The 26,214-nt window shown below is 30.9% G+C and overlaps 1 protein-coding gene across 1 annotated transcript in view; it reads right to left on the bottom strand.

Moving 5' to 3' along the window:
• Nucleotides 1–2,358: 2,358 nt before the first annotated feature.
• LOC143062581 (epithelial sodium channel subunit alpha-like) overlaps nt 2,359–26,214 on the bottom strand; it is a 31,489-nt gene continuing 7,633 nt past the window's right edge. Inside the window, exons 2-9 of the mRNA XM_076234244.1 lie at nt 15,435–15,773; nt 14,457–14,851; nt 13,081–13,158; nt 11,540–11,631; nt 11,005–11,168; nt 5,641–5,732; nt 4,145–4,220; nt 2,359–2,556 (exon numbers count right to left, since the gene is read on the bottom strand). Coding sequence (XP_076090359.1) covers nt 2,359–2,556; nt 4,145–4,220; nt 5,641–5,732; nt 11,005–11,168; nt 11,540–11,631; nt 13,081–13,158; nt 14,457–14,851; nt 15,435–15,773 — 1,434 coding nt within the window. The remainder of the gene's footprint in view (nt 2,557–4,144; nt 4,221–5,640; nt 5,733–11,004; nt 11,169–11,539; nt 11,632–13,080; nt 13,159–14,456; nt 14,852–15,434; nt 15,774–26,214) is intronic.

The following is a 26,214-nucleotide window of genomic DNA, read 5'->3' as shown; positions in this document are numbered from 1 at the left end:
TGACTGGAAAATAAATCTGTTTTTAAAAACTTTGGTAATTACCACCGAAATAAAAAAAACAGACAAAAAACTAGATGCCCTAAAGAGCCTATGTAGCTCATCTCTCATCTTGGACTATGTGCACATTCAAAATAAACACGTGCAAATTCAATAACGGACACTGTCCAACATTATAGACGAGAATATAGTTTATGACAAAATAATCATTTAATCTATTTTCTAGCTATCTTCTTAAGTATTTGCTCAAAACACAAAAGGGTAAAAAGTAAATCACAAAAATACTGAACTAAAAGAAAAAACAAATCAAAAAGTCCCTAATCATGGCAAAGTTCAAATGACAAAACACATAAAAAACGAATGGACAACAACAGTCATATTCCTGACTTAGTACAGGTATTTTCAAATGTAGAACATTCTGTATTTCAGGACAATCCCTCATAGAAAGAATGAAGGTCTACTTACTTTCTCAGCAAAAACTAAGTTGTTAGCAGATCTTGAATTGCTGGTCATTTGTGTGATCTAAAGTGTATTAAAATTTCCATAAATCTGTTTTTAAAAACTTTGGTAATTACCACCGAGATAAAAAAATACAGACAAAAAAACTAGATGCCCTAAAGAGCCTATGTAGCTCATCTCTCATCTTGGACTATGTGCACATTCAAAATAAACACGTGCAAATTCAATAACGGACACTGTCCAACATTATAGACGAGAATATAATTTATGACAAAAATCTTTTGTTTTGTTGATTTTGTATTGATAATCATTTAATCTGTTTATTTTCTAGCTATCTTCTTAAGTATTTGCTCAAAACACAAAAGGGTAAAAAGTAAAATCACAAAAATACTGAACTAAGAGAAAAAACAAATCAAAAAGTCCCTAATCATGGCAAAATTCAAATGACAAAACACATAAAAAACGAATGGACAACAACAGTCATATTCCTGACTTAGTACAGGTATTTTCAAATGTAGAACATTCTGTATTTCAGAACAATCACTCATAGAAAGAATGAAGGTCTACTAACTTTCTCAGCAAAAACTAAGTTGTTAGCGGATCTTGAATTGCTGGTCATTTGTGTGATCTAAAGTGTATTAAAATTTCCATATACAGAAAAATGCCACAAAATAGTGCAAATCGACATTACAAAAACAATAACTCCAATAAGGTGGACTATTTCCTGTATAACATCTTTATTGTAGTAAATGACTTTCTGATCAGGTTTTCAAAATAATAGACACAACTTGTATCTACCCTAGGCTTGTGTTTTCTTTTTTTGGTTGGCAGGCTGGGTCATCGGACACATTTAGATACCTCAGAAATGATTGTGGTTAAAGGAGTAGGTCCAGTAAGACCCCTTTTTGGCCCCAAAAAATAGCAGATTTACAAAATTGTTAAAATGTAAACTTTTAGTTATTTATTGGACAGTAGAATGCTTCTGCTACATAAATATGGGCTGTTTTTGACAATAGAATGCACATATATCGGGTACTAGCACCATTAAGTCATGCTGAATTACTGAAATCTTCACAATTCTAGCATTTTAGTTAAATTTTAGACGGTTTTCGTGTAAAACGGAAGTGGCCGCATTCGTGTTCATCCTTAATATTGAAATGCAAGTTGTATTTTATGATAATACATAACATATATAAAGGTTGAGGATGAACACGGATGCGGCCACTTTCATTTTTGACAAAAACCATCTGAAAAGTGACATTTTTCGGCATATTTGGTAGATTTTTCATATTTGAGGATCGTTTTTAATGACTAAATCAGATAAAATCTTTCACATAAACTAATTGAATCAAATGAAATAGACACTTAAGTGTTTAAAAAGTGGTCAAAATCTTTCGTCAGATGAACCTGAAATTTGAGGCCAAAATCGGTCCTTACCGGACCTACTCCTTTAGTGAGCTAACAGGCAACCAATTTATAGGAATGCATTGTAAGCATTTGAACAGTCGTATCAGATATTAAGAATATGGTGCATTTTTTCTCAAAGGTAGAATTGCAAGTTGATATTCAAATTACACTCAGTTTGAAAAGTTAGTAATTGAGTTAGGCTATACACTGTTTCGAGTTTTTTTTTAAAGATTGAAAGACTTTAAAATTAAATAGTATTTATTTTATAACAATGTATGGTTATAAATCATCTGCTAGGCTCCAAACTTATTATTTATAAGCATATACATGATGTAAGTATATGTATCATATATATAAGAATACATAATTAAAGAAACCAATACAGACACAACCAATCAATGAAAATACATGCCACCGATTCATTGACCTCGCTCAAGTAAGTTTTAATGTAAAAACGTTCTTTTATACCGAAATGTTGAACCAAAATGTATTTCATTACGCTTTAGAAGATCGAAATTCATCCAATGAGTTTCTCTCCAAATTGACCATGGAAACGGTTGAATGTCCACGGATTTTCCTAATCATCACCACAACTATCATAACTAGAGCTTCAAACACTTCACAGATACATAACAGTGAAGCTCCAAGGCACAGTCCAAGTGATCCACCGACATCTGATATCAACTGTGTAGCCTATAATTCAAATCGGATGTTTATAGTACAAAACAATAAAGATAAATAAAAAGCTTATAAGATAAATGAATGACAAAAATAAGATAAAAAGCAAAATCACAAAAAAACTGAACTCCGAGGAAAATTCAAAACGGAAAGTCCCTAATCAAATGGCAAAATCAAATAATAAAACACATCAAACGAATGGACAACAACTGTCATATTCCTGACTTGGTACAGGCATTATCAAATGTAGAACATGGTGGATTTAACCTGGTTTTATAGCGCTTAACCTGTCACTTTCACGACAGTCGCATCAAATTCCATTATATTGACAATGATGCGTGAACAAAATGTCAAAAATAGGAGAACAACAACAACCCCACTAAAACTGGAGTGATTTCAGGTTCTGCTCCACATGTGGCACCCGCCGTGTCGCTCATGTAAATTGTCTAATTCGGTAGGTCACAATCGTGAAAAGGGAACGGGATTGTAGTTACGACATAAGGAGCATATCCGATATCATCTATAAACAGATCTTCCATAATAGTCAACAAACTCGTGATGGCGTCCGTAAAAAGTACGTTGTGATGACTTCAAGTTCACCGTTTGGAACTCTTGATCTAAAAGGTCACAATTGGGAAGCTGAAATTATCTCGATTGCCGTAAAATATTGTTTCCAACCGACCCTCATAGTCAATTTCAAGATATAAGTTCTAATCAAATGGCAAAATCAAAAACTCAAACACATCAAACGAATGGATAACAACAGTCGTCTACCTGACTTGGTACAGACATTTTCTTATGTAGGAAATGGTGCATTGAACCTGGCTTGATAGCGCTAAACATCTCGCTTGTATGACAGTCGCATCAAATTCTGGTATTTTCACAACGATACGTAAAAAAACCCAAAGATAATCGGTAAAATAGTCAAAATATGTTTACATTACTGTGTTACAATCTCAAAACAAACAAACCTTACAATAAGCACAAAAAGCATCTATCAAATTAAAAAAACACATTTATTGCTTTGCGTGTTTAGAGTCAGAAAATTTAAACGTCACATTTATGTATAACAAACATGTGTGTTTTTCTATTACTTTACTTTTTTGGACTTATTAGACGACATAAAAAAAGTGTTCAGTTATTATATGTCAGCTATTCTCACATACATGATTTATATAAGATCATGTCATTAGTTTTAAAAACAGCATAATGATTATGTAGAACGTTATACAAGACTATTTAGCTTAAACGTTGAATCAGTTAGATAAAATATATCAATATCAACATATAACTATCATTCCTTATATCTCGGTAAGTTTGGTGCTTTTAATTATTTTTTTAAATATACCCATCCTAAATATATAAATTAAAATTGTGTACACAAAACATTCGTTTCGTCTACAAAAGGCTCGTATGTAATGCATAACGTTGTTTAATTTTCGGATCCATATCCAGGTTGACTTCCCTGATGATACAACTAAAACTGGTTGACATATTTTTTTACATTTGTGTGTGAGTTCGAAGAAACTGTAATTCATTTTCCAAACAAAATACCAGTGACTAAAACGACAATACAAATAAGACAGAAAAGAAAATAACTTACGTCATATAATGGCTCTTCAGAAATAACTTCATAGTTTAAGTCTTCAAAGTATATATTAACTTTCAAAAAATTATTACTAAAAAGAGAAAAATGTATTAATTGATTTAATTCGTTACTTTATGATTATATACATTGAATACAAATGTTCTCTCACTATAATATCCTTAAGAATGTCCCTCATTTTGCTATTTAAACAGATTTTTCTCTATTTTTAATTATATTTTCTTTAAATTTCTTTTTTTTAGCTCACCTGGCCTAAAAGGCCATGTGAGCTTTTCTCATCACTTGGCGTCCGTCGTCGTCGTCGTCGTCGTCTGTCGTCGTTAACAATTTTTCAAACATCTTCTCCTCTGAAACTAATGAATGGATTTGAATGAAACTTAAAATGATTGTTCCTTTGATTATCCTGCACAAAGTGTGTGCTTCGATTTTTGATCCGTCAAAAAACATGGCCGCCGTTACTTAAAATAGAACATAGGGGTCAAATGCAGTTTTTGGCTTATATCTCAAAAACGGAAGCATTTAGAGCAAATCTGACAGGGGTAAAAATGTTCATTAGGTCAAGATCTATCAGCCCAGAAATTTTCAGATGAATCAAACAAACCATTGTTGGGTTGCTGCCACTTAATTGGTAATTTTAAGGAAATTTTGCAGTTTTTGGTCATTATCTTGAATATTATTATAGATGAAGATAAACTGTAAACAGCAAAAATGATCAGCAAAGTAAGATCTACAAATAGGTTAATATGACCAAAATTGTCAATTGACCACTTAAGGGGTAAATGTCCTTTAATGACAATTTTTCACAATTTGTTCATCATATTTGCTAACTTTAAAAAATCTTCTCCTCTGAAACTACTGAATGGATTTGGATGCAACTTAGCATGATAGTACCTTAGATTATCCTGCACAAAGTGTGTGCTTCGATTTTTGATCCGTCAAAAAACATGGCCGCCCTTACTTTAAATAGAACATAGGGGTCAAATGCAGTTTTTGGCTTATATCTCAAAAACGAAAGCATTTAGAGCAAATCTGACATGGGGTAAAAATGTTCATTAGGTCAAGATCTATCAGCCCTGAAATTTTCAGACGAATCAAACAAACCATTGTTGGGTTGCTGCCACTTAATTGGTAATTTTAAGGAAATTTTGCAGTTTTTGGTCATTATCTTGAATATCATTATAGATAAAGATAAACTGTAAACAGCAAAAATGATCAGCAAAGTAAGATCTACAAATAGGTTAATATGACCAAAATTGTCAATTGACCCCTTAAGGGGTAAATGTCCTTTAATGACAATTTTTCACAATTTGTTCATCATATTTGCTGTTCAATAAGGCATTGTTTACCAGGTGAGCGATTCAGGCTCTTGAGAGCCTCTTGTTTATATCTCCTACTCTGTCTTGCGATAAATCTGACTTTGACAAAAAAAAAAAACAATAATTATCATCCATTTGATGCAATAATAATAGTAATATAAAATAACTGTATATTACCTTAAGCTGTGCCAGTGTCTCAAATCACAATGATTACTCCCAGTTGTATTGTATAATTCGTAGGTTTCACATGCCTGATCAGTTAGTTCGTTCTAGTTAAGACAAATGTAAATAAGTATACTATATAGATATAATAATATGTTCTCAATGAACGGACTACTTATAATGATAATTGTCAAGTATTGGTAATAAATTGATCATTTGACTTTATAAGTTAGCCCTCTTACTTTAAGCTCCCTTGAAATATTTTTTTCTTCAAAAATTTAAAGGGACACTAGACGTCAAATTCATGATCACCAATTTGACGCTAATTCTCATTTTCGATTTAAAACATACTTAAACGTATATTCAAATGAAAAAGTCAAAAATAAAGAATTCAAAATGATAAACTCGAAATTATGCATCAACATTTTATTTCAGTCGCCATCTAATTAACTACCAAGGTGACCTTCCGAAGACTGTCGACGGTTATATAACCCGTAGTAAACATAGTCATAGATATACATAGATATTAAAAGTCGATCAAATATAGCTTTTTTATGAACACTTAATTAACAGACAATGACCATATCAATTATAAATCATCTAAACATACACTAGTGCATACAATTGAAAATTGATATTCTAGGAGTTGAAACGACCAACGGAAGCGTTTTCTATTTTCGGTTGCAATTACTCATAAAAATACAAGGTTTCTTATTGTGTAAGGGATATGATATATAATATTAATGAGTGCCCTGGCTGCCATAAAGAAATACTCTAGTGCCATTTTAAAATGGGTCTATGTAACCAGAGCTGTATTTTGTAAAATGGTCTTTTTGTTTTTATGATAAGTCGTTAGCTTAATCTAAAATATATATGGTTCTGATGTAACTTAAGGTAATAAAGTTTTGAAAGAAGATCAGTTTTGTTTTAAATATAATATGATGATACGGGATACGCATATACATACTGGGATAACGGTTCATCCATATGGTAAGATTTAAATTAAACTCTTCTAGAATTGGCGACATTATATTAATGTAATACTAGTAAGTAATACAATTCTGATTGTGTAATGCATACTCAATACATAATATAATTACCAGTTTAGTGTCATGTGGCCATATCCGCCCAGAGAATGTAGTAGTGTAAGTATTTTCCCTGTTGGAAATATTCATGAGTTTTATTTAAAAGACTCCCATATGAGTTAACATAAAATCACCAATAGCGCAAGCAATTAATCTTAATATAGCAATTTTAACTATCACATAAACTGAACAATCTGAACATTAACTTTTAAAGTCATATCTGAACAATAATTCTCCAATACTGCTTAGACAGTATATTTACCCAATGTAATCCAGTATTTTTTTAGACATTTTTTGCTATCATTATTCTTAAAGAATGCATTCTTTTTATGTTTCAGTCTCGTTGAAATCTCGTTCGGGAATTTTAAACATTAAATACAAGTGGAAAATATCAATGAATATTTTCTTTTTGATCAAACTAAACTCTGTGTACTTATTATAAGAAGTTTTAAGTAGTTTTTGTGTATCTTAAAATTCTTAAATATGTATTTTTTCAATCAATTCAAACAAATATGTTGAAATAATATGCTTTTAGTTCTAAAAAAGGACAGTAACTCAATTTGAACACGAACTTTGGTTTTGATAGAAGCATAGTTTTTTTCTATTTGGGAAAAATAAATTCAGAAGAGCAATTCTATTCTTTGGCAGCTTGTACTTATATATAGAACAGAGGGATTTAGAAGTTGTCATAAATGTATGCTGTTATTTAAAAAAAAAACCAAAACAATCCATGCAATCAAAATAAAAGTAATACTTACAGACAAGGCTGTGGACAGTTACAATATCTATTTATATCTGATAACAAATCTCTTCTGACATCAATTGAGCATCTCTTTTCTGAAAAAAAAACCCGGACCACTTAAGGTATTTCGCTTCTCAGTTTAAAAAAAATAAGCTTTTCAAAACACTAGTTTATATTGATAGGGGATTAATAAAGGAATAAAAAGAGCAAAACAAATATATAGGTCAAAATGCTTGTTTCCGAGATATTAGCTATAGAAATTTTGGCGGTAAGATATTCTCTCTTGACTTTTCATAGCATTGACAAGTTTAAGTTCTCAAAAAGTATTAATAAATGATTAGAATTGATTTTCACAGATGGCTTATTATCACACATGTAAAAGATTTATAAAAAAAATGGGGGTCAATGGGCATTATTTTTAGGCATTCAGATGGATAAAACCACAGGATTCCGAAAATCTGACAAAATTCCAAATTAGTCAATTACACTTTTTTACTAACTGTATTGATGACAATACTGTATTAAAATTGTTTTTTTCTATGGTTGGGTTGTTGTCTCTTTGACACATTCCCAATTTCCTTTCTCAATTTTAATATCTAAAAACAACCTTAGAGTATAAACAAACAACCTTTGGGTATAAGTACACACCTGATTCAGTAAAACATCCTTTGTGTGTTTCTATTTTTACTTCCGTTTGGTCATTGAAACGACCAATTTCAGTATGAACATTTCCAACTTGGCAATCACATCTCGCATATGCCAGATTCTCCCAGCATTGTTGAATGCATGCCTGTTTAAAAATAAATAATTGAAGATGAGATATGAGATATGTACATAATACATGAGTACTAAAGTGTTATAATGGAACACTGAATGACCAAGAGCAGGTTTTGGCCAACTTCTTTCTTAAGTACGGTACTTACCAGAAGCAAAACAAAGTTTTTTGTTGCCCTTTTTATTTTGTTTTGTATAAAACAAGCCATGATAGGGTAATGTTTGTGTTCATTTATGGTATTATTCATTAAATTGATACATGGTACCAGAAATGACAGATTCAACATTCTGTTTGAGGTGTATATTCTTGTTATCTTGTTTATGCATGTTTTTGTTCAACTTCCAGTGGCATTACGTACATGTTTACCAGGAGAAGAACGTGTTAATGTGATATAAATATCATGTTGTTGACTAAAGACGAGACACTGAGCCGTAGTTTAAACATGCAATTATACAAATGTACAGGTCGGTAGATGACATGCCAACCTAAATTTAGTCCTGGCTCATGTTCCAAAGCATTATGAGTAGCGGAGAAGCAACAACACCCATTGTCAAGTTTCTGCGTGCAAAACTCATACAAGCGGCTACTCGTATATTGATGTAAATCTTTGGTTAAGCTAAGTAAAAAATGTATCTATACTATTAAACGAGAAAACCTCATTTTGTGTGTCGTTTCTCTTCCTTTCACAATAAACTAATCATCATGCCTCTGTGTTCTATAGGTACCATGCATAGTCGAATTTGTCATCTATTCTTCTGACTATTCAGTTTTGGTTATTTTTGGGGAAAAAACGAAAATAAAGGCGTCCGGATATTGTTTCGTCATCAGACCAACTTTTAAGTCATACAAGACTTTCGGAGTGACTCGGGGACAGTACAATAATGTTTGCCTTGTTAGAAACTCTCTATATAATATAGCAGTTATCACCTTGGAGAAGAAATTTGAAATTGATAGTTAATAGCAAATACGGTTTTAACTTGCACATAATTTTTATAAGAGTACTCGGGGACCGGACCATTATTTTCGCGTTGATAGAGACTCTTTATTATAATATAGCAGCTATCGCCTTGGAGAAGAAACTTGAAATTGATAGTTAATAGCAAATACTTTTTATTTATAGTAAACGCATGTTTATAGTATACAGAAACGCGAAAATGATGAAATTTAACAGAAAACAAAAAATTACCGGACTTTGGAAAAAAAGGAGAGGACTTAAAAAAGGTCTCCAAATACTTATGAATTTAGATACCTTTTCTGAAATTCTCCAAACATAAAATCTTTTAGAAAAAATTCTCCCTACAACCGTTTACATACTTTCAACCAAGCTCTAAATGCCCGCGATTTCGCGGGTGTGTTTTAGTTGATAATTATCTGAAAGTGATGAAAATGAACATAACATTTGTTGCAATGTTTTTAATTAGAATCAGACTAATTTTCTCTCTTTTCCAATAGTTTTCTTATGTTCGTATAATAAAAGAATATCAGGACAGACCACAGAAAGAGTTTAACCACCAACATCCACCAATACAGACGTACAAATAAATGAAACAACGATCAATAAATAGTCTATAATATGAATATGATGTATGACTTTTATACCTGTGTTGAAAAGCGTATTCCATTCTGCTTAAAGTATTCTTTGGGATCAATACAAGTTCCATAAGGTTGACCTTTCCTTTCGATTCTTGTCTGAAATGAATGTATTGCTTCGATTGTACATGGACATAAAGCTGTCACTATACATATTTGAGGGAAAATACTACAGTGAATTAAGGCGACAAATGGCAATCCTGAATCATTCAACAATCACATTACCGACATTCACTTAAACAGAATTGTTCATTGTCGAACAGTTGAAAAGTATTTAGTTCGTGATTTGTTGAATAGTGACACCAATTGTATCAAGAAAAATAATAAGTTATTTTTTGTGGTACCTAAACCTACAGTTGAAATAAATCACAAAAAGTAACTGGAACAAAAAGGTGAAACGAAAATATTGGTTTATGCTAAACTTAGTATGAACATAAGAACGTCCGAAATAATAAAATTTGTGAATACTGAAATTTTATCAGGATGAAATTGAAATATTAAAAAGATTAGTTGATGAATTCAAGAACTAAAAGAAGATACGACTTTTATTGAATATGTAGCACATCTGTATGTTGAATAATCGTTAACCATAACATGCCCATGAATAATACGACTTCTATTATGTTTTTTTTTAATATTTTTCTATCAATATATCACTACGACAAGATCGAAAACATGAAAACACAACCCAAGAAACCCAACTAAGTTCAAATATGTAAAGATGGACGAGAGAACTGGGATGAATTTTTGAGCCGCATATAACTGTAAATACAGACTTGGCTATTGTAGTTGTGAGAAAGACGACCGTTGCAAAACCCAAATAATGATCTCAGTATGCGTGTATAGTTAGGGTTGTGCACTCTCAAGCTTTAGACATTTAAAGTATTATTTAATGGTGGGTGTAACTTAGCATAGCAGGAGAGGGTTAACATGTATACTCAACCAGCTCGCTTCTTGTTGAATTAATGTGATTTCCTCAAGTTATGTTTGTTACCTTAATTTTCTTCTTCATCAATTTATTAGATTTGAACATTCCTGTCTCGCTCCATTTGGAATTATTCTGATTTCCTCAATTTCTGTTTGTGACTTATATTTTCTTCTTCATCGATTTAAAAGATTCGAACATTTGTAAAGCACTATTGCCTAAATTTAAAAGCTTTCAAATTATATATTTTGTCTGTGTTTACCATTTTTAATCCTATTGAAGTCTCATATCCCCCTGATACCGTTAATCCCTCTTCCAGGGGTAATGGGAAGCTTTTAGGTTCATGAACAACCATCCTCATACCATATCCCTCAGTAAGATCTTCTATTGCTTCGTGATTTTCTAAATTAATTGTAAGCACCATTCCTAAAACATATTTCAATATCGAATAAAATAAAGGTGTTTTACAGAGCAAAAAGCTTTATATTGTTATAACTGTTCTGAATAATATTCTTTGCAGTAAAATAAAAACCCACTAACAAACTGTTCAGAATATTTTCCACTTTGATTATTCCTATTCTATGAGAGGACTTGCACCGAAAACAGTATGATTTTTTATTATTTGTATCGGTGTGTCATGTTTTGCTTTTATTTTCTGTTGGCTTATTATATATTATTTTTTCGCTACTTTTTTCCTTTATTTCAAGTAACATACCGCTTGTGTACAACCTAACTTTAACTTGTGGGAACATTAGTACATTAAATAAAACGATTTTAGAAGTACAAAAACAACTAACCGCTTCGTGGTCCGGTACTTCCAGCAATAAACTTTGATGACTGGATTGTAAAACAGTTACCGTATTCATATGTAACAACATCTTTAATTGATCTGTAAAGGTAGATTGATAAAAAAGTAAAATCACAAAAATACTGAACTCCGAGGAAAATTCAATCGGAATGTCCTTCATCAAATGGCAAAATCAAATGATTAAACACTTGAAACGAATGGACAACAACTGTCATGAGAAGTTAATGTTGAAAGTGTAGAAATCAATATTTCGACCATTTTAATCAAGTTAAGGGCACAATAAGAAGTGGGCCTGCCTTGTTAAATAAAAACATACTTTGTAAAACATCACGATCAAACAAAACTCTTAAACTGACATTATCGACTCGATTTCTTGATTGATTAAATATGTGTTACTCTTTTTGTCGACCTGTTCCTTTATTCATATGAAGCTGATGTCATGCAGGAGCTCCTTATGTTATGTATCACAATGTTTTTACTAAGGGTTTTTTTTCAGAATGATATATTTTTATTTAATGAAATGTCTATGTAGATGTGCATTTAATCAGAAAAAATCCATTTCTGATTTACGATGCTATTGAACTTCTACAATTTTTGAGTTTTGATTGCAGTGAAAAATTCATAACTGCTCTAAACTTTAGAGTGTTTATGTTGGTACTATGTTTTTTTTATCTATACATTGTTTCGTTTCTTCTCAATTTCAAGTTGACCTATTTCAGTTCCAAGTCGAACTATCTAAGTTTCTAGTCGAACTATCTCAGTAACAGCAAAAATGTCCCTACCTGCTATTCATACATTTCCGTTCTAAGGCCAATATTTCATCAACATTATATAACTTTAAGTATGTTTATACAGACAAATGAGAGGTTTAGCTAGCTATAAACAAAGTTAAACCCACCATTTGATACATTAGAAAATGTCTGTTCCAAGTCAGAAATATGACAGTTGTTGTCCATTCGTTTGATGTGTTTGAGGTTTTGATTTTGCTATTTGATAAGGGACATTCTTTGAACATTAAACGCTTAGAAAAAAATACAGACGAGGCAGAACGACTACCACCTATTCATTGTATTTTTTTAAATGAACAAAACAATGCTTAAATAAATCGGCAATCACGTTGCGCGATTTTTTCAGATAAGAATGTGAGCAACATGTGTCGTATAACTTTATTTCTGTTTTGCCGAAACGTACAAGGAGAATATTAATATTAGGCCGTTTTAATAATGTTACTTTCTAATTAACGTATTTGTATATTGAAAGGTAGACTTCTTATTTTTTTTTTTAAATTTAGAACAAACAGAATATATCTTTAATCTAACAAAGCGTCTATATTTTCAATGTTTTTTTTTTTTTTTTTAAATATTCCTAGAACATGTACAGTTTTTTTTCGTTTAATTGAATTACCAACTTACTCATAACATGTTCACTGAGAAAGCATATATTGTGTCGTTAGAGTATTCACAGATAAAAGACATGCATCCTCTTATGTTTATGAGTTTTTCTCGTTTGCAAAAATGATTTAAAACTTACGGGTCACATTTTCTTCCATTGAACTGGCAGTCAAGGAGCATATTTTTAAGCTGATGACCAACTTTCTTTTTTTCTTTCCTTAAATGAGATACAAATTTTCATTACCAGTTCCCATGTATCATTTATATCAAAACTATGCCACATTAAAATTCTTCTATACGTATTGCGTTTTATGATACTGCACTGTAATACCTAGCGTACACATGTTCATCCAGGTGCTTTTTTTTTTTAAATTCTTGTAAGAAACAAATCGGAAATAAGTAGAAACCGATAAGGATATTATTTTTTTATTTTCATTACGACATTTTTTATTCAAACATTATATTTCTTACTTCCAACTCGGCATTTCTCATTTCAAAATTTACATACACAGGTAATTTGGTTTACAAGTTGCCATCTCGAAGTTCTAACTAAGAAGTAATAAATGTAAGCTCGAGAGACATCAAGATTAAACTTAAAAATGTCAAGTTGGATATTGGCTACACCTGTTTCTAAAAATATTATTACAACAACCGAAATATAATTTGTGTAAGGCGTCATAATTTCTACAGCAACAGACTATGTCATCTGATAGATTTCAGAAACTGTAGGCATTCAATTTGTATGATGCGGTATGGTTGAGTATTTTTTCATATTTACATTTGTTGTAGTTCTTCTATTTATATTTTAGTCAACTGATCCAAATCAAATAGGGTGAAAGAAAAATCATTCCCGACATTTTTTAGCGTGTGAATCATCTTTTTTCAAAAAGATAAATAACATGAATTTATTGTAAAGACTACTTGTTGACCAGTGGTGTTGTTTAAGGTTCGAGTGTAAAAGAGGGGCGAAAGATACCAGAGGAACAGTCATATTATAACTTGAAAATAAACTGACAACGCCATGGCTAAATACTAAAAAGACAAACTGAAAAATATTAGTACACAAGAAACAACATAGAAAACTAAAGACTGAGCAACACGAACCCTACCAAAAACTGGGGGTTATCTTAGGTGCTCCGGACGGGTTAGCAGATCCTGCTCCACTTGTGGCACCCGTCGTGTTGCTCACGTTACACATGTGTTTGTGATAGGCTACTTTTCTATGAATGCATTTTGTCCGTCTCCTTTAATTGTTAGAAGTGATTCTATGAAATGTGATTATGTATACAAGCTGTCACGGAATAGAAGTTCCTTCATAACATAAGTTCCAAAAGAAAAGAATATTCTGGAATATTATTTCCAGAGGAATAAATATTACAGTATATGTTCCTAACGGAATAAATGGTATATAACTTTTGTTCCAACAGGAATAATTACGACAATGTTTACAACAAAGTTTCCATTGGAACTTCTGTTTGGCGGAACAAATATACGTTGACAAAGCTACACATGTACCTGTCAATCTGCAAGTATTCTTCTAGAAAATATTCATACTGAGTAGCATCGTGATTCAAGGGAGATGAGTAGTAATCTTGCCACAGATCCCAAGAGTAATCATAATTTGTATCTTTAACTCCATAATCCCAATAATCCCAGAAGTCACTATCAAATCCATAATCTTTGTGATCCGCTTCAATTGTGGTTGTGGTAAAATTATGGGATTTAGACGTATCATGAGGTGATTGAACTACAGATGTAGAGTCAAAATAAGGGGTAATTTGTGTAGCTGTTGAGGCAGTTGTTTTTGATGCTAATGATGCAGTACGACCAGATGTGGTAATCGAGGTAGTCTTTGATTGCTGTTTGGAACTATGCGTTGAATAATTTGGTGATGGCTGTTCGTATGTTCCCTAATATAATAGAACTATAATCTGTTTAGATTCGATGTTACTTTCAAATTAATTTCTAATGTTAAAACAAGAATATAACATTTATTCTACCACGACTACAATTTGAAATGTGTTTATATTGTTCATTCGCTAGTGACATATCTTGCCTTTGTATCTAAGATCTCATGGATGGAATCAAACAAATCGCTTTTAACTTTCCTTTACCTATTTCCTCACACAAGAAAGAGGAATCAGTCTGTTATGTCTATCGTATGTAATATCTGTAATTTTAAAAATAAACACACTTTGAACGTTTGAGAATCTCTTTTGAGGTTGTCTAAGACAATTATACTGGTATGATCAATAATTAATCTGTCCGATTTGTCATCATAGATAAAATTGTTTATCCCCCCTTGTAGAACTAATTAAATGATAAAATGAATACATTTTGTGTTTTAAACAGGTAAAAATATCCTCATTTGAGATAACCCGAAGTTTATTTGAAAAAAAACCTGGAAAAACCTGAAAAAAATCAAGAAGTCCAGAAACTTACCTGTGTAGCTTTTTTTCTTTCATTTTAAGTCAATTCAACAATTTTACTTACATTGAGAATCTGTTGCAATGTTTCACTTTTGATTTCATGTATTTTGGACATGCGTATTGTGTTCATATTACAAATAGTAATTGCTGGAAAGGGAAGAGGCTTGAATTCCATCTTCACGTTGGTTTTTACTGGATACGAATAATAAATCATTCCAATGGTATAAAGCTGGTATACGGCGAACGACAAAAGACCAAGGAAAGCGACTGTCCACACACATTTCAAAGGGGCTGATTTAGATCCAGCCAGAAAAGATATACCATGTACATTTGATTGCCCTGCTAGATTCGAAAGAAGTTTCCGCAATGAAGTTTTTTCCTTAGGTCCACCATTGCCATTGATCTAACAAAAAACATTTTTAAGAAAATCGATTGAAATATTAGACATACGACGCATAAACATAAACGTAAACAATAAAATGTTTATATTCCTGACACACTTGTGAACATATATACTTTGCTTAGTATGCATATAGAGAATACATATATTTTGGCCTTGGTTCACGACAAATACATTTAAACAAATCTGATTTAGTCGAAGTAACATGGTAAAAAAAATCAGTGTTATTAAATGAAAATAACTTTATTCCTTAGCGAAATAACTAAAGATTTCTTTTTTATTTTCTTATATTTAAAAAAATGTTTAAAACCTCTCTTTCTGCTTTAAATACATGCAATAGCATCTTCAAACTAATTTTTAAATATCATTTATTGGAAATTTTTACTAAAGGATAATAAAAAATCTAAATAAAACAATTTTTTTTTTATTTATCGTCTTGTTCATTCCTTTTTCTTAATAATTTATTAAAAGATCTCCAGGCACCAGCTGATAATGTTATGATCAAGTAGCATATGTTATAAAATTTAGCAAATCCTTTGATTTTTCTATCTAAACTATTTTATGGAAAAGTAATCCAATGCATGTAAAGCAATTGGTTACTTCTTCATATGGTTTATCCATGATTGAGTAAGGTAAACGATATCATTTTTATAACTTGTTGGAATCTTGTCACTGGATTTGTTCCCTTGTTAATTGACAACCACTGAATTACAGGCTCCTAACTTCTTTTCAGCAATATTAATTTCTAAATGGTACTGGTAACGTTATGAATCTGTGTATAAAAACTAGCTGTTTTTTTTTTAATTAATCATAGATGTAATCTGTCAGATTTATTTGTAGATTGTATCTTAATGGTAGTGCCAATATCTTTCTGTTAGTTTAGACTTCAGATTGTTCCTGATCTTTTTCTTGTTAATTGTAACTAAGTTGTAACTTTGGTCGGATGGGTTAACCTAAAGTGATTTGTGAGATCCATCTGATAAACCGTGTTATTCGTGTCAGAAGGTAATGTAATACGTTGATACGACAGAGACCATCATCTGGCATTTGCTGGTATGTTTGAACCGTTTTTTTGTTGTTGAAAGGAAGTAATAATGGGATCTGTTATATGAGCTTATTGATATAGGATAGAATTATAGTCAATATCTAAGCATCATTTACCCAAGCATACTGATATGGGGAATACTTATAGTCAATATGTAAGCGTCGTTTACCCAAGCATACTGATATGGGGAATACTTATAGTCAATATTTAAGCGTCGTTTACTCAAGTGTGATTAAGAAAAAATCCTAAATTGAAATATAAATGGGGAGGTTAAATAGTAATTTAATATCTTAGATACATCGTAAATATTTACAATATGTCTGGAAGTATAAGTGTTTATTATGTCGATGTTATTCGTCATGAAGTACTGGATACAGATATCTTGGGAGTTAGAATGATCAATCTGATAAAAACAAATAAAGATACACTTTTGTTCTACAATAAAACATGCAATTTATTGGAATATCCATGTTAAAGATTGAGAAACACATTCAATTTTTTTTATTTATTTTTTTCTTACTATTTTACTAAAAGATTAAGAATTCAAAAGAGATATTTAAGGACACTGGGATTTATCATGTTAGAAGAAGTAAGAGATAAATCGAAACTAATAATATGCATGCACAGATACACGGTTGAATACAATTGAGAATGGATTTGTTTTTTTTATAAAATCATTAATTGTTCAAAACTTACGCGACAAAAGTAAAGAAGTACGACATGAATGTACATAAAACTTTTATTAAAAAAACATGACTAAAATGTATACATATTAAGATGGCACTTTGTAAATACAGCTGTTTTACAAGCCATTCCTCTTTTGGGGAGATATATTCATAGATATGTTATTTGTTTACGTACTGGTTCCAAGATATCATCTCTGTGTTTAATCTCATAGAGACATAACTTGGGAATTTTTCATGAACTTTATGGTAAAGGTGACACAAGTTTAGCCACAAAAGGAGTCCAGTCCCAATGGGAAATTGCATTGTCTATATCTAAAAAATTGCAACCTTAAACCCATCTCAAACACATATCTAAAATATTTGCAACTTCGAAAGTACATAGATTTGACGTTAGAAACTAATTCATGTATACCTACAGTAAGTCGTTATAAAACTTATACCCAAAGAAAAAACAAATTAAATGACAGGAAAGTGTTTCAAATTTCAGAATGTCATATCAATACTATATGTACTTCCAATCATGTGTTAATTATCTATAATTCTAATATGACGTGCTTCTTTCGCTTTGTAAACAACACCGTGTGAAAAATCTTGATATATCTTTACTTAGCGCAGACTCAGAAATATACATAATAATCATATGCAACTATTAAAGTCATAATTAGGTTCGATTATTTCATCTTTGTTACCATTCATCCATGGTTTCCTTTTGTTAATATAAAATATGAATATAACATGACTTCATAAACAATCGTATAAAACTAATATATATATAAAGTCTTGTCAAAACTTACATCGTGATTAGGCCACGTTGCCATGTTTGTTTTCTTTGATCACGTTAATGACTTAATTAATATCTCCACAATCTAGCTTTATTATTAATTATCATACGAGTTACAATAACGTGTCATATTTAATTGCAATATAAACAGTCAAATCTTATTGAATTATTTGCATGTGCAAAATAAGTGTCGAACATCGTCTACTTTGAAAATTATTTCGTCGCCAATTTGTTATATGTAGCTTCGAAATTTTATCAAAAAAAATAGCATGTATCCACTTTAACAGAGGGAAACAATGTTTAATTCTATTCTGCATTAAGGTAAGACAATTATTGAAAAGGCATGCATCTAACAATTTTTCGATTTCCATCGTACAAATCTTCAAACATATATATTCCCATGTCGCCCCAAGCTATCAATGTACATGTGAACTGCATTTTTCGTGCATGTAAATCTTTATTTTTAGTGTGAGAGACTGTCTCTAATAAATATGTTGAAGAACATGTGAAAAAAGAAATTTCTTATGTACAAAAAGACATACTTTGATAAATATTTGAAACATTACTTTTTGATTGATAACTAAATGAATATCGGCATGTATTGTCGTTGTGAACTTCCAACAGTGGCCGCCATTTTGAAAATATTGCTGAAGACTGCCAAAATATGAACTTTTCAATCAAATTTTGAAGCAAAAAGTTTAATACCTGAACTGATATAGTTTGCGATTTCATTTAAATGAATATGTTGTCGATCTTTTTAGGGGTTGGGAGGATATAAGTAACAATAAATTAGTTGATAAAATTGATTTTACAAAAAGGACCCATTGCAACTTTATCGAGTTTTAACGAAGATGACAACGGAAGCTGATTGGCTATGTCACCTCAATTTTCAAACTTATTTCGAAGCACGAAATCATATTTCTGAACTGAAACTTAAAACATAGTTAATTGTAAAAATTTATTAACTATTAAACGCGGGGTTGGGAGGGAAAATATACATTATAACAAAAAAGTAATGACCGTTTTATCTATGTATTCAGTTCACTTTCATCGGCCATTAATGATATACAACTTAAGGGTAAAAGTCACGTGATGACCAAGATAGTTGGATATGGGAATGTTACCATATACCTCCTACGTAATACTACATGTATTTGATCCTCTTTGCAAACGCATGTCCGATTTTATTGTATTAGAAATTGTAATAAAACAAAAGACAAAAGAACTTTTATTCTTATTCGGATGCATAATAAAAAGAATTATTAGTGCTTATTGTTTGAAAGCAGAAATAAATCCATATGCCATATTATAGTTTTAGAACAATAGCATATCCACTATATGGTAACAATGACGACTCAATGATGGAAATGTGTTACAGATCAATTATCTTTGTTGAAAAACACGAATAACCAGATATATATCTTATGTATCATGAATAAAGAAACAATAAATATTTGTGATATGACTAGTAGACCATGTTTTACGTGATTGTAATGTTATTGTCATAGAACATTTCTATAGTTATCCCTATAGACGTTGTCAACACTTTTCATATAACCATTCATGAATGTGACCTACCAAATTAGACTATTTACCGGATTTGTAATCACATAAGCAGCACGACGGGTGCCACATGTGGAGCAGGATCTGCTTACCCTTCCGAAACACCTGAGATCACCCCTAGTTTTTGGTGGGGTTCGTGTTGTTTATTCTTTAGTTTTCTATGTTGTGTCATGTGTACTATTGTTTTTCTGTTTGTCTTTTTCATTTTTAGCCATGGCGTTGTCAGTTTGTTTTAGATTATGAGTTTGACTGTCCCTTTGGTATCTTTCGTCCCTCTTTTATTAAACTCAACAGTATGGGAAATTAAAAAGAGAAACTAATTTGTCTCTCAGATAATGTGAAAATTAAAATGAATAAATAATGTCTTTTGAACTTTTTTTCCCAAGTCAACAGTATATTCCTTTTCATCAAATTTAAACATTTGATTAAGTATGCAATAATTTTGTGTTTCCATACAAAATCTAATAACAAAAACAAAACCAATTGTCCAATTAATACAAAAAAAAAAAAAAAAAAAACAATTGTCCAATTTATACAAAAACAAAACAAACTGTCCAATTTTTAGATACAGGTTAATTGTAAAATTCGTATGTAAAAATCTCATTTGTTTTAGTAGTAATGTTGTTTATTGCAAATCGACCAACGGAACGTTAAGTTTTATTATACTTCTCGTTATTCTATCACCAAGCTGAGCGGGTGACAATTTTTTTTAAAGTTACTCTCTCGTTCAGACCAAGCAAAAATTGATAATTTAAAGGACAATGAATTGAATTTACATCAAATATTAAAAACAATGTTGTTATGTACGTGACTTCATAGAAAATACCTGTAAAATAAAATTAATCCGTAAAAGACCATAATGATAGGACATTCAGTATAATAAATTAAATAATACATAGCTTAGAGGGTGATAGAGCAGATTGGTACCTCTTGAAAAGGCATGGTCAAACATTGGCTTCGCCGCGGTTGACAATTTTTTCTTGGGATAACAATCAGCTTTATCACCCTCACAGCCATGTGTTATTTAAATAATGCTCCACTTGTCGGTAGGTCAGTCTATGCATATGGTGAGGAGACGTTTCATTGGTTTTATCGTATGTACTTCAAGTAATACACAGGTTTTGACGCTGAGAACACACTCTTTTTAAATCATGTTAACTGTTTTTCATTTTTACCATCTGATGTATGATAACACATTATTTTATTGTCGACATTTTTACCTATTGTGTCCGTTCACGAATCGTAAATTATATAATGGAATTTGATACGACTGTCATACAAATGTGAGGTTAAGCTAGCAATAAAACCAGGATCAATCCACCCTTTTCTACATAGGAAAATGCCTGTACCAAGTCAGGGATATGACAGTTGTTATCCATTCGTTTGATGTGTTTGAACTTTTGATTTTGCCATTTGATTATGGACTTTTATTTTTGAATTTTCCTCGGAGTTTTTGGGATTTTACTTTTTAATGAACCAATGTCAAAGATTCTCGTCCTTTTCCTTAACAAACTCATCGGAAGATACCAAGAGATTATTAACAAATATTCCATATCAACTTCACAAGTCTTGAAGTATAAATACTCGGTATCCATACACCTCACATACATACATGTGACATTTTCAGCATGTGACTAACTGTTTACTTGTAAGAACTTCAGGTGACAAAATATCTCAATCCATCAACCCTTAGGGTTGTTCTTATCTGTGACACATATGAATTCATTCATATCTGAAAGCTAATACATACCTGTAACACCAATTCAACTCTTTCGAATTATGTTATACTCGAAATATATTATGGGGGTGGAAGGGATTACAAGTACCATATTGGTCATTTTAAAAACCAGGTTCAACCCACTATTTTTCTTTAAATATCCTGTACAAAGTCAGGAATATAACAGTTAATGAATAGCCCGTTTCTATGTAAGAGAGTGTTTTTTTGTAGTTGCAGTTCAGTGTTTATATTGTTCCGTTGTTTTCCTTTTTAAATTGATGTGTTTCCCTCGTTACGATTGTAACTTGGAATTGTTTTCGCTTTATGACTATTGAACAGCGATATACTTCTCTTGCCTTTATTTGTCTGGCGTTGTCAGTTGACATTGTATACCTTTAATGACGGTGTTCTAATTAATAACGGTGTTCTAAGCAGTCGAACTAATTCAAGAAAAAAACATTCTTACTACTGTATCACAAGCGTGTCATACAGGAAATGTGAGTTCAAGCCCCTCACGTGGAAGGTATGCGCGACTGCAGTCATAATAGATTATGCTGTCAGTTATTTTGTACAGAAGGTCGGTTGTTCTCTCCACCCATAAACCGCGACGAAAGTGCTGTAAGTGACATTAAACATCAGTCGAACAAGCAATCAATTAATGGTTGTATCCCGTTTGTTATAACATGGAACTATTATATTGTCTATATTACTTTCATAGTTGTTTACATAATCTTGTCCTGTTTTCCTTTTTAATGACTTGTATAAAGTTGTCTGCGTAATGGACTTTGTTAATTTTGTTAGGCCTTCAATTGTTGTCATCTAATTTTCTGCCTTCGTTCTATCATTGGTTTTTGATTGTTATCTTTGTATCTTGGTAGTTTTTATCCCCTATCATATATTCTCACATCCCAATTAGACCTCTCTGGACTGTTATTTCTAGAATTCATTATTATAACTATCAATATGTTATTGTTTAACTCTAGGGTATCATTCATAATAGCAAGTAGAAATTTTGATGGCACCAATTAAAGTTTTATAGGTCCCATATGAGCTTCCATAAAAAATCAGGACGGCAACTTGATTAATTTCGAATTGATTAACTAAATACAAATGTGACTAGAAAAATCTACAATTTGACGTAAACATAACTTCAAAACATACTTAGGGTACAATTACAATCATACTCTGACTTTCTTTGTGCCAGGCATACCTTTGCCTTTTGGATAGTGACTGGTGTCATATAATAAAAAAGGTTAAATTATGTTTTCTAATATCAATGTTGTAGAAAATAACATTGTAGAAAAGACGTTAAATGAAGCAAGGGCTGGAATAAACAAACGAAAATCTCTGATATTTAAATTATTAGAACGGCTACCAGGATTTAATGATTTCAAGACAATATTTTATAATGTACTATTTTCAGTGTTGACCAAAATGAAAAAAAATGAACCCTCTCCAAGTTCTTATACGAATACGTGTATGTTAAGAAATTGAAAACAGGTGTACACATAACAGCTACGAGATGGGGAGGTCTTACTTCTTTGATCAATACTAATACTTATATTTGAGTTATACAAAAAAAAATATAAAAAAGAATTGTCATATATAAATGGAGAATTCTATCCCATTGTACTTGAAAGTAGGATATTATTTTCTAATATATAGAGGTATAACCACGCCTAACGTGAGATAAAACTCACTATAGATGTAACTGTTTATTCAAAATACACCCAGATGCACAATGCATGCGTTTACGAGTAACAGACACATACATGTACATATTTACACATTACATAGAAGCTAAATGAGAAGAATACATAATATCAAAGTAGTTTACTCAAATGTCTTGAACGGATTGCAAAAGGTCTATACAACCTGTACAGTTAAATGAACACCTTATTCCATTAACAAAATATTATGACAATGAATAGTAACATAAAACGTATACATGTGTAATGATTTAGAGATAAAAGGTAAATTCACAAAAATACTGATCGAGGAAAAGTCGAAAAAGAAAGTCCCTAATCAAATGGAAAAATCAAAAGCTCAAACACATCAACTGAACAACTGTCATGTTCCTTATTTAGTACAGGCATTTTCTTATGTAGACAATGGTGTATTGAACCTGTTATTTTAGCTAGCCATACCTCTGACTAAAGCAGCAGTTTCTCTTCCTTTTCGATCAAAATAGTATTTCAACAATCCATAAAATTCGTTGATATTTGGGTAAATCCAACATTTCTCAATTCATAAACTGAATTGTTACATAGCCTTAAATGAATTGTTGCGGTGTATGAGAAATACAAGTCACTTTCCAAGTAACTTATTATCGTAGCATCATTTAAGTAATAATGTTATTTGACATGTTTATCGCAGAAAAAAAGATTGATTTTTTGAACAATTTAAAATAAATTATGCAGAGTTATTGTTTTCTCTCTCTTCTTATGTTTTTCCTGTTTCTTATTAAAAAATTGACGCAGTATAGAATGTTATACTTCAATTAGATTACATGACTGTTTAACTATAGAAAATGTCACATATTGCTTTATTTTATTTGGAAAAAAGCTAACGTATACAATTCTGTTGATTCAAATCGTGTCGGTAATCGTACTATGACCTATGAATATCAATTTTCGTGTTATATGATTATTACGATTTTTTATTTTTTTCTTCGTCCTAGTTCGTGATTTTCCATCATCAAATTACCAAACATTCTCATTTTCTATAGTTAAACAGTCATGTAATCTAATAGAAGTATAAAATTCTATCCTGTGTTACCCAATATTCTTATTTTCTATATTTAAACAGTCCTGTATTCTAATTGGGATATAACATTCTATTCTAATTGTCAATTTTTAAAGAAGAACAGAAAATACATAAAGCAAAGAAAAGAGAGAACAGTAATTCTAAATAATTTATTCTAAATACATTTTTTGGCACAAATGAAATATTTATAATGTTAATGTAACAGCTTAATTTATTAATAAATAATCATACACATAATATTTTTGTTTTATTCATTTGCTGCAGATGACACATTTATTTTGTGCAAATAAATGGTAATCGGTGCAAAAGAAAGGACCGTTGTTTACGACGTTTTTCGTGTTCATTTCAGCCTAATATTCAAAGTCAAGAATAAACCGTTAACTACTTTTGAAGATGACAAATTATATATTACAATTAACAACACAACACGATAACCATAAATAAGATTCAAGAATCCTTATTTCTTAAAAGAAGTTAATGGTAGAAGAAAACTATTTCTACATAGAATTACATTCCAAACTTGTGCATCAATAGAATTGGATCTTGTTTTAAGAATGTGCACTTTGCATTTTATTCTAGGTAAATAATGACCTTTCACAGGTAATTATTTTATGCCTTCATGCTACTTGGATTTTCAAATAAAAACCTATGGTTCTAAAAGGTAACACCTCCAAGTTAGTATATATATATAATAGAGAAAAAATGAAATACAACTTATTTCTAATGTTTTTGAAAAGTTGATCATGTTATTTGATAAAATTTGAAGCCATAGCCAGAACAGAGTTCACTCGAGCTCTCAAAATACATTTAAAGTTTAAATATATAAAAATTCTATTTGTTATAACATATTGGTAAATACTTTTACATATCATGTATATTTTTACCAACAAATTATATTCATGTAACAATAATGTATTTATTGGACATTCTAGTAACATAAAATGTTCTTTATCTTCAACTTAATTCATTGTGCTACTACACAAGCCTTTATGATATATTTGAATATGTGTATCTATCTTTCTTTTTACAGCTTAAAGGGGCTAGGACTTATTATAACCTTCCATGTTGCTGTTTTACATGAACTCAATTTAGACTAGGAATTAAATTTAATCAATGAAACTTTTACCCTTCAGGTAAAGAAGTATCTCCCCCTAACTAAAATCATCCAGAATAAAGTCTTTCTTTGTACAGATAATAATTAATATAAAAGTTTGGACATCAGGCGACCCCTAAAATCCTAATATAAAAAATGATATTAGCTGACAATTAAAGCACATGTTCATCGGTTAAAGGTAAATTTGCAAACCAACCGAACTTAAAGGAAAATTTAAAACGGAAAGTCCTTTATCAAATAGCAAAATGTAAAGCTGTACTTCCTGCCTTGGTAAAGTCATTTCATCATGAAGAAAATGGTGGATTCAACCTGGTTTTAAAACTAGCTAAACCTGTGACTTTTTGACAGTCGCATAGAAGTCCATTTTATTGAAAACAATGTGTGAATAAAACAAACAGACATAATGGGTAAAAGTGTCAAAATTTAAGGGACAGCATTATACTAAAATATTAATCACTATAATAACAAATCACTATTTCGACAAAGATGAAAATAGCATATAGACAATGTCCATAAGCAAAAATGTTAACACAAGAATACTTATAAATATCATAGAACAATACCCAATGGCATGATACATAAATACCTTCAAAAGTATATTACCAAAAAATGGACAAAACAGTAAGATTAGAAATATGAAAAAACCAATAAAAGCACTGTTGTAACTCGTAATTAAATGATAAACAACTTCAGTACCTTGAATCTATATTTCAAGACCATCATGCTTTATAAGTAATGTTGATATGGAACATGTTCAACATGAACTTGGTAT

The sequence above is a fragment of the Mytilus galloprovincialis genome, chromosome 2 (assembly GCF_965363235.1).
Source record: "Mytilus galloprovincialis chromosome 2, xbMytGall1.hap1.1, whole genome shotgun sequence".
NCBI lineage: Eukaryota > Metazoa > Mollusca > Bivalvia > Mytilida > Mytilidae > Mytilus > Mytilus galloprovincialis.
The sequence above is the reverse complement of the archived record's forward strand: the minus strand, read 5'-3'. Positions and strand labels throughout refer to the sequence as shown.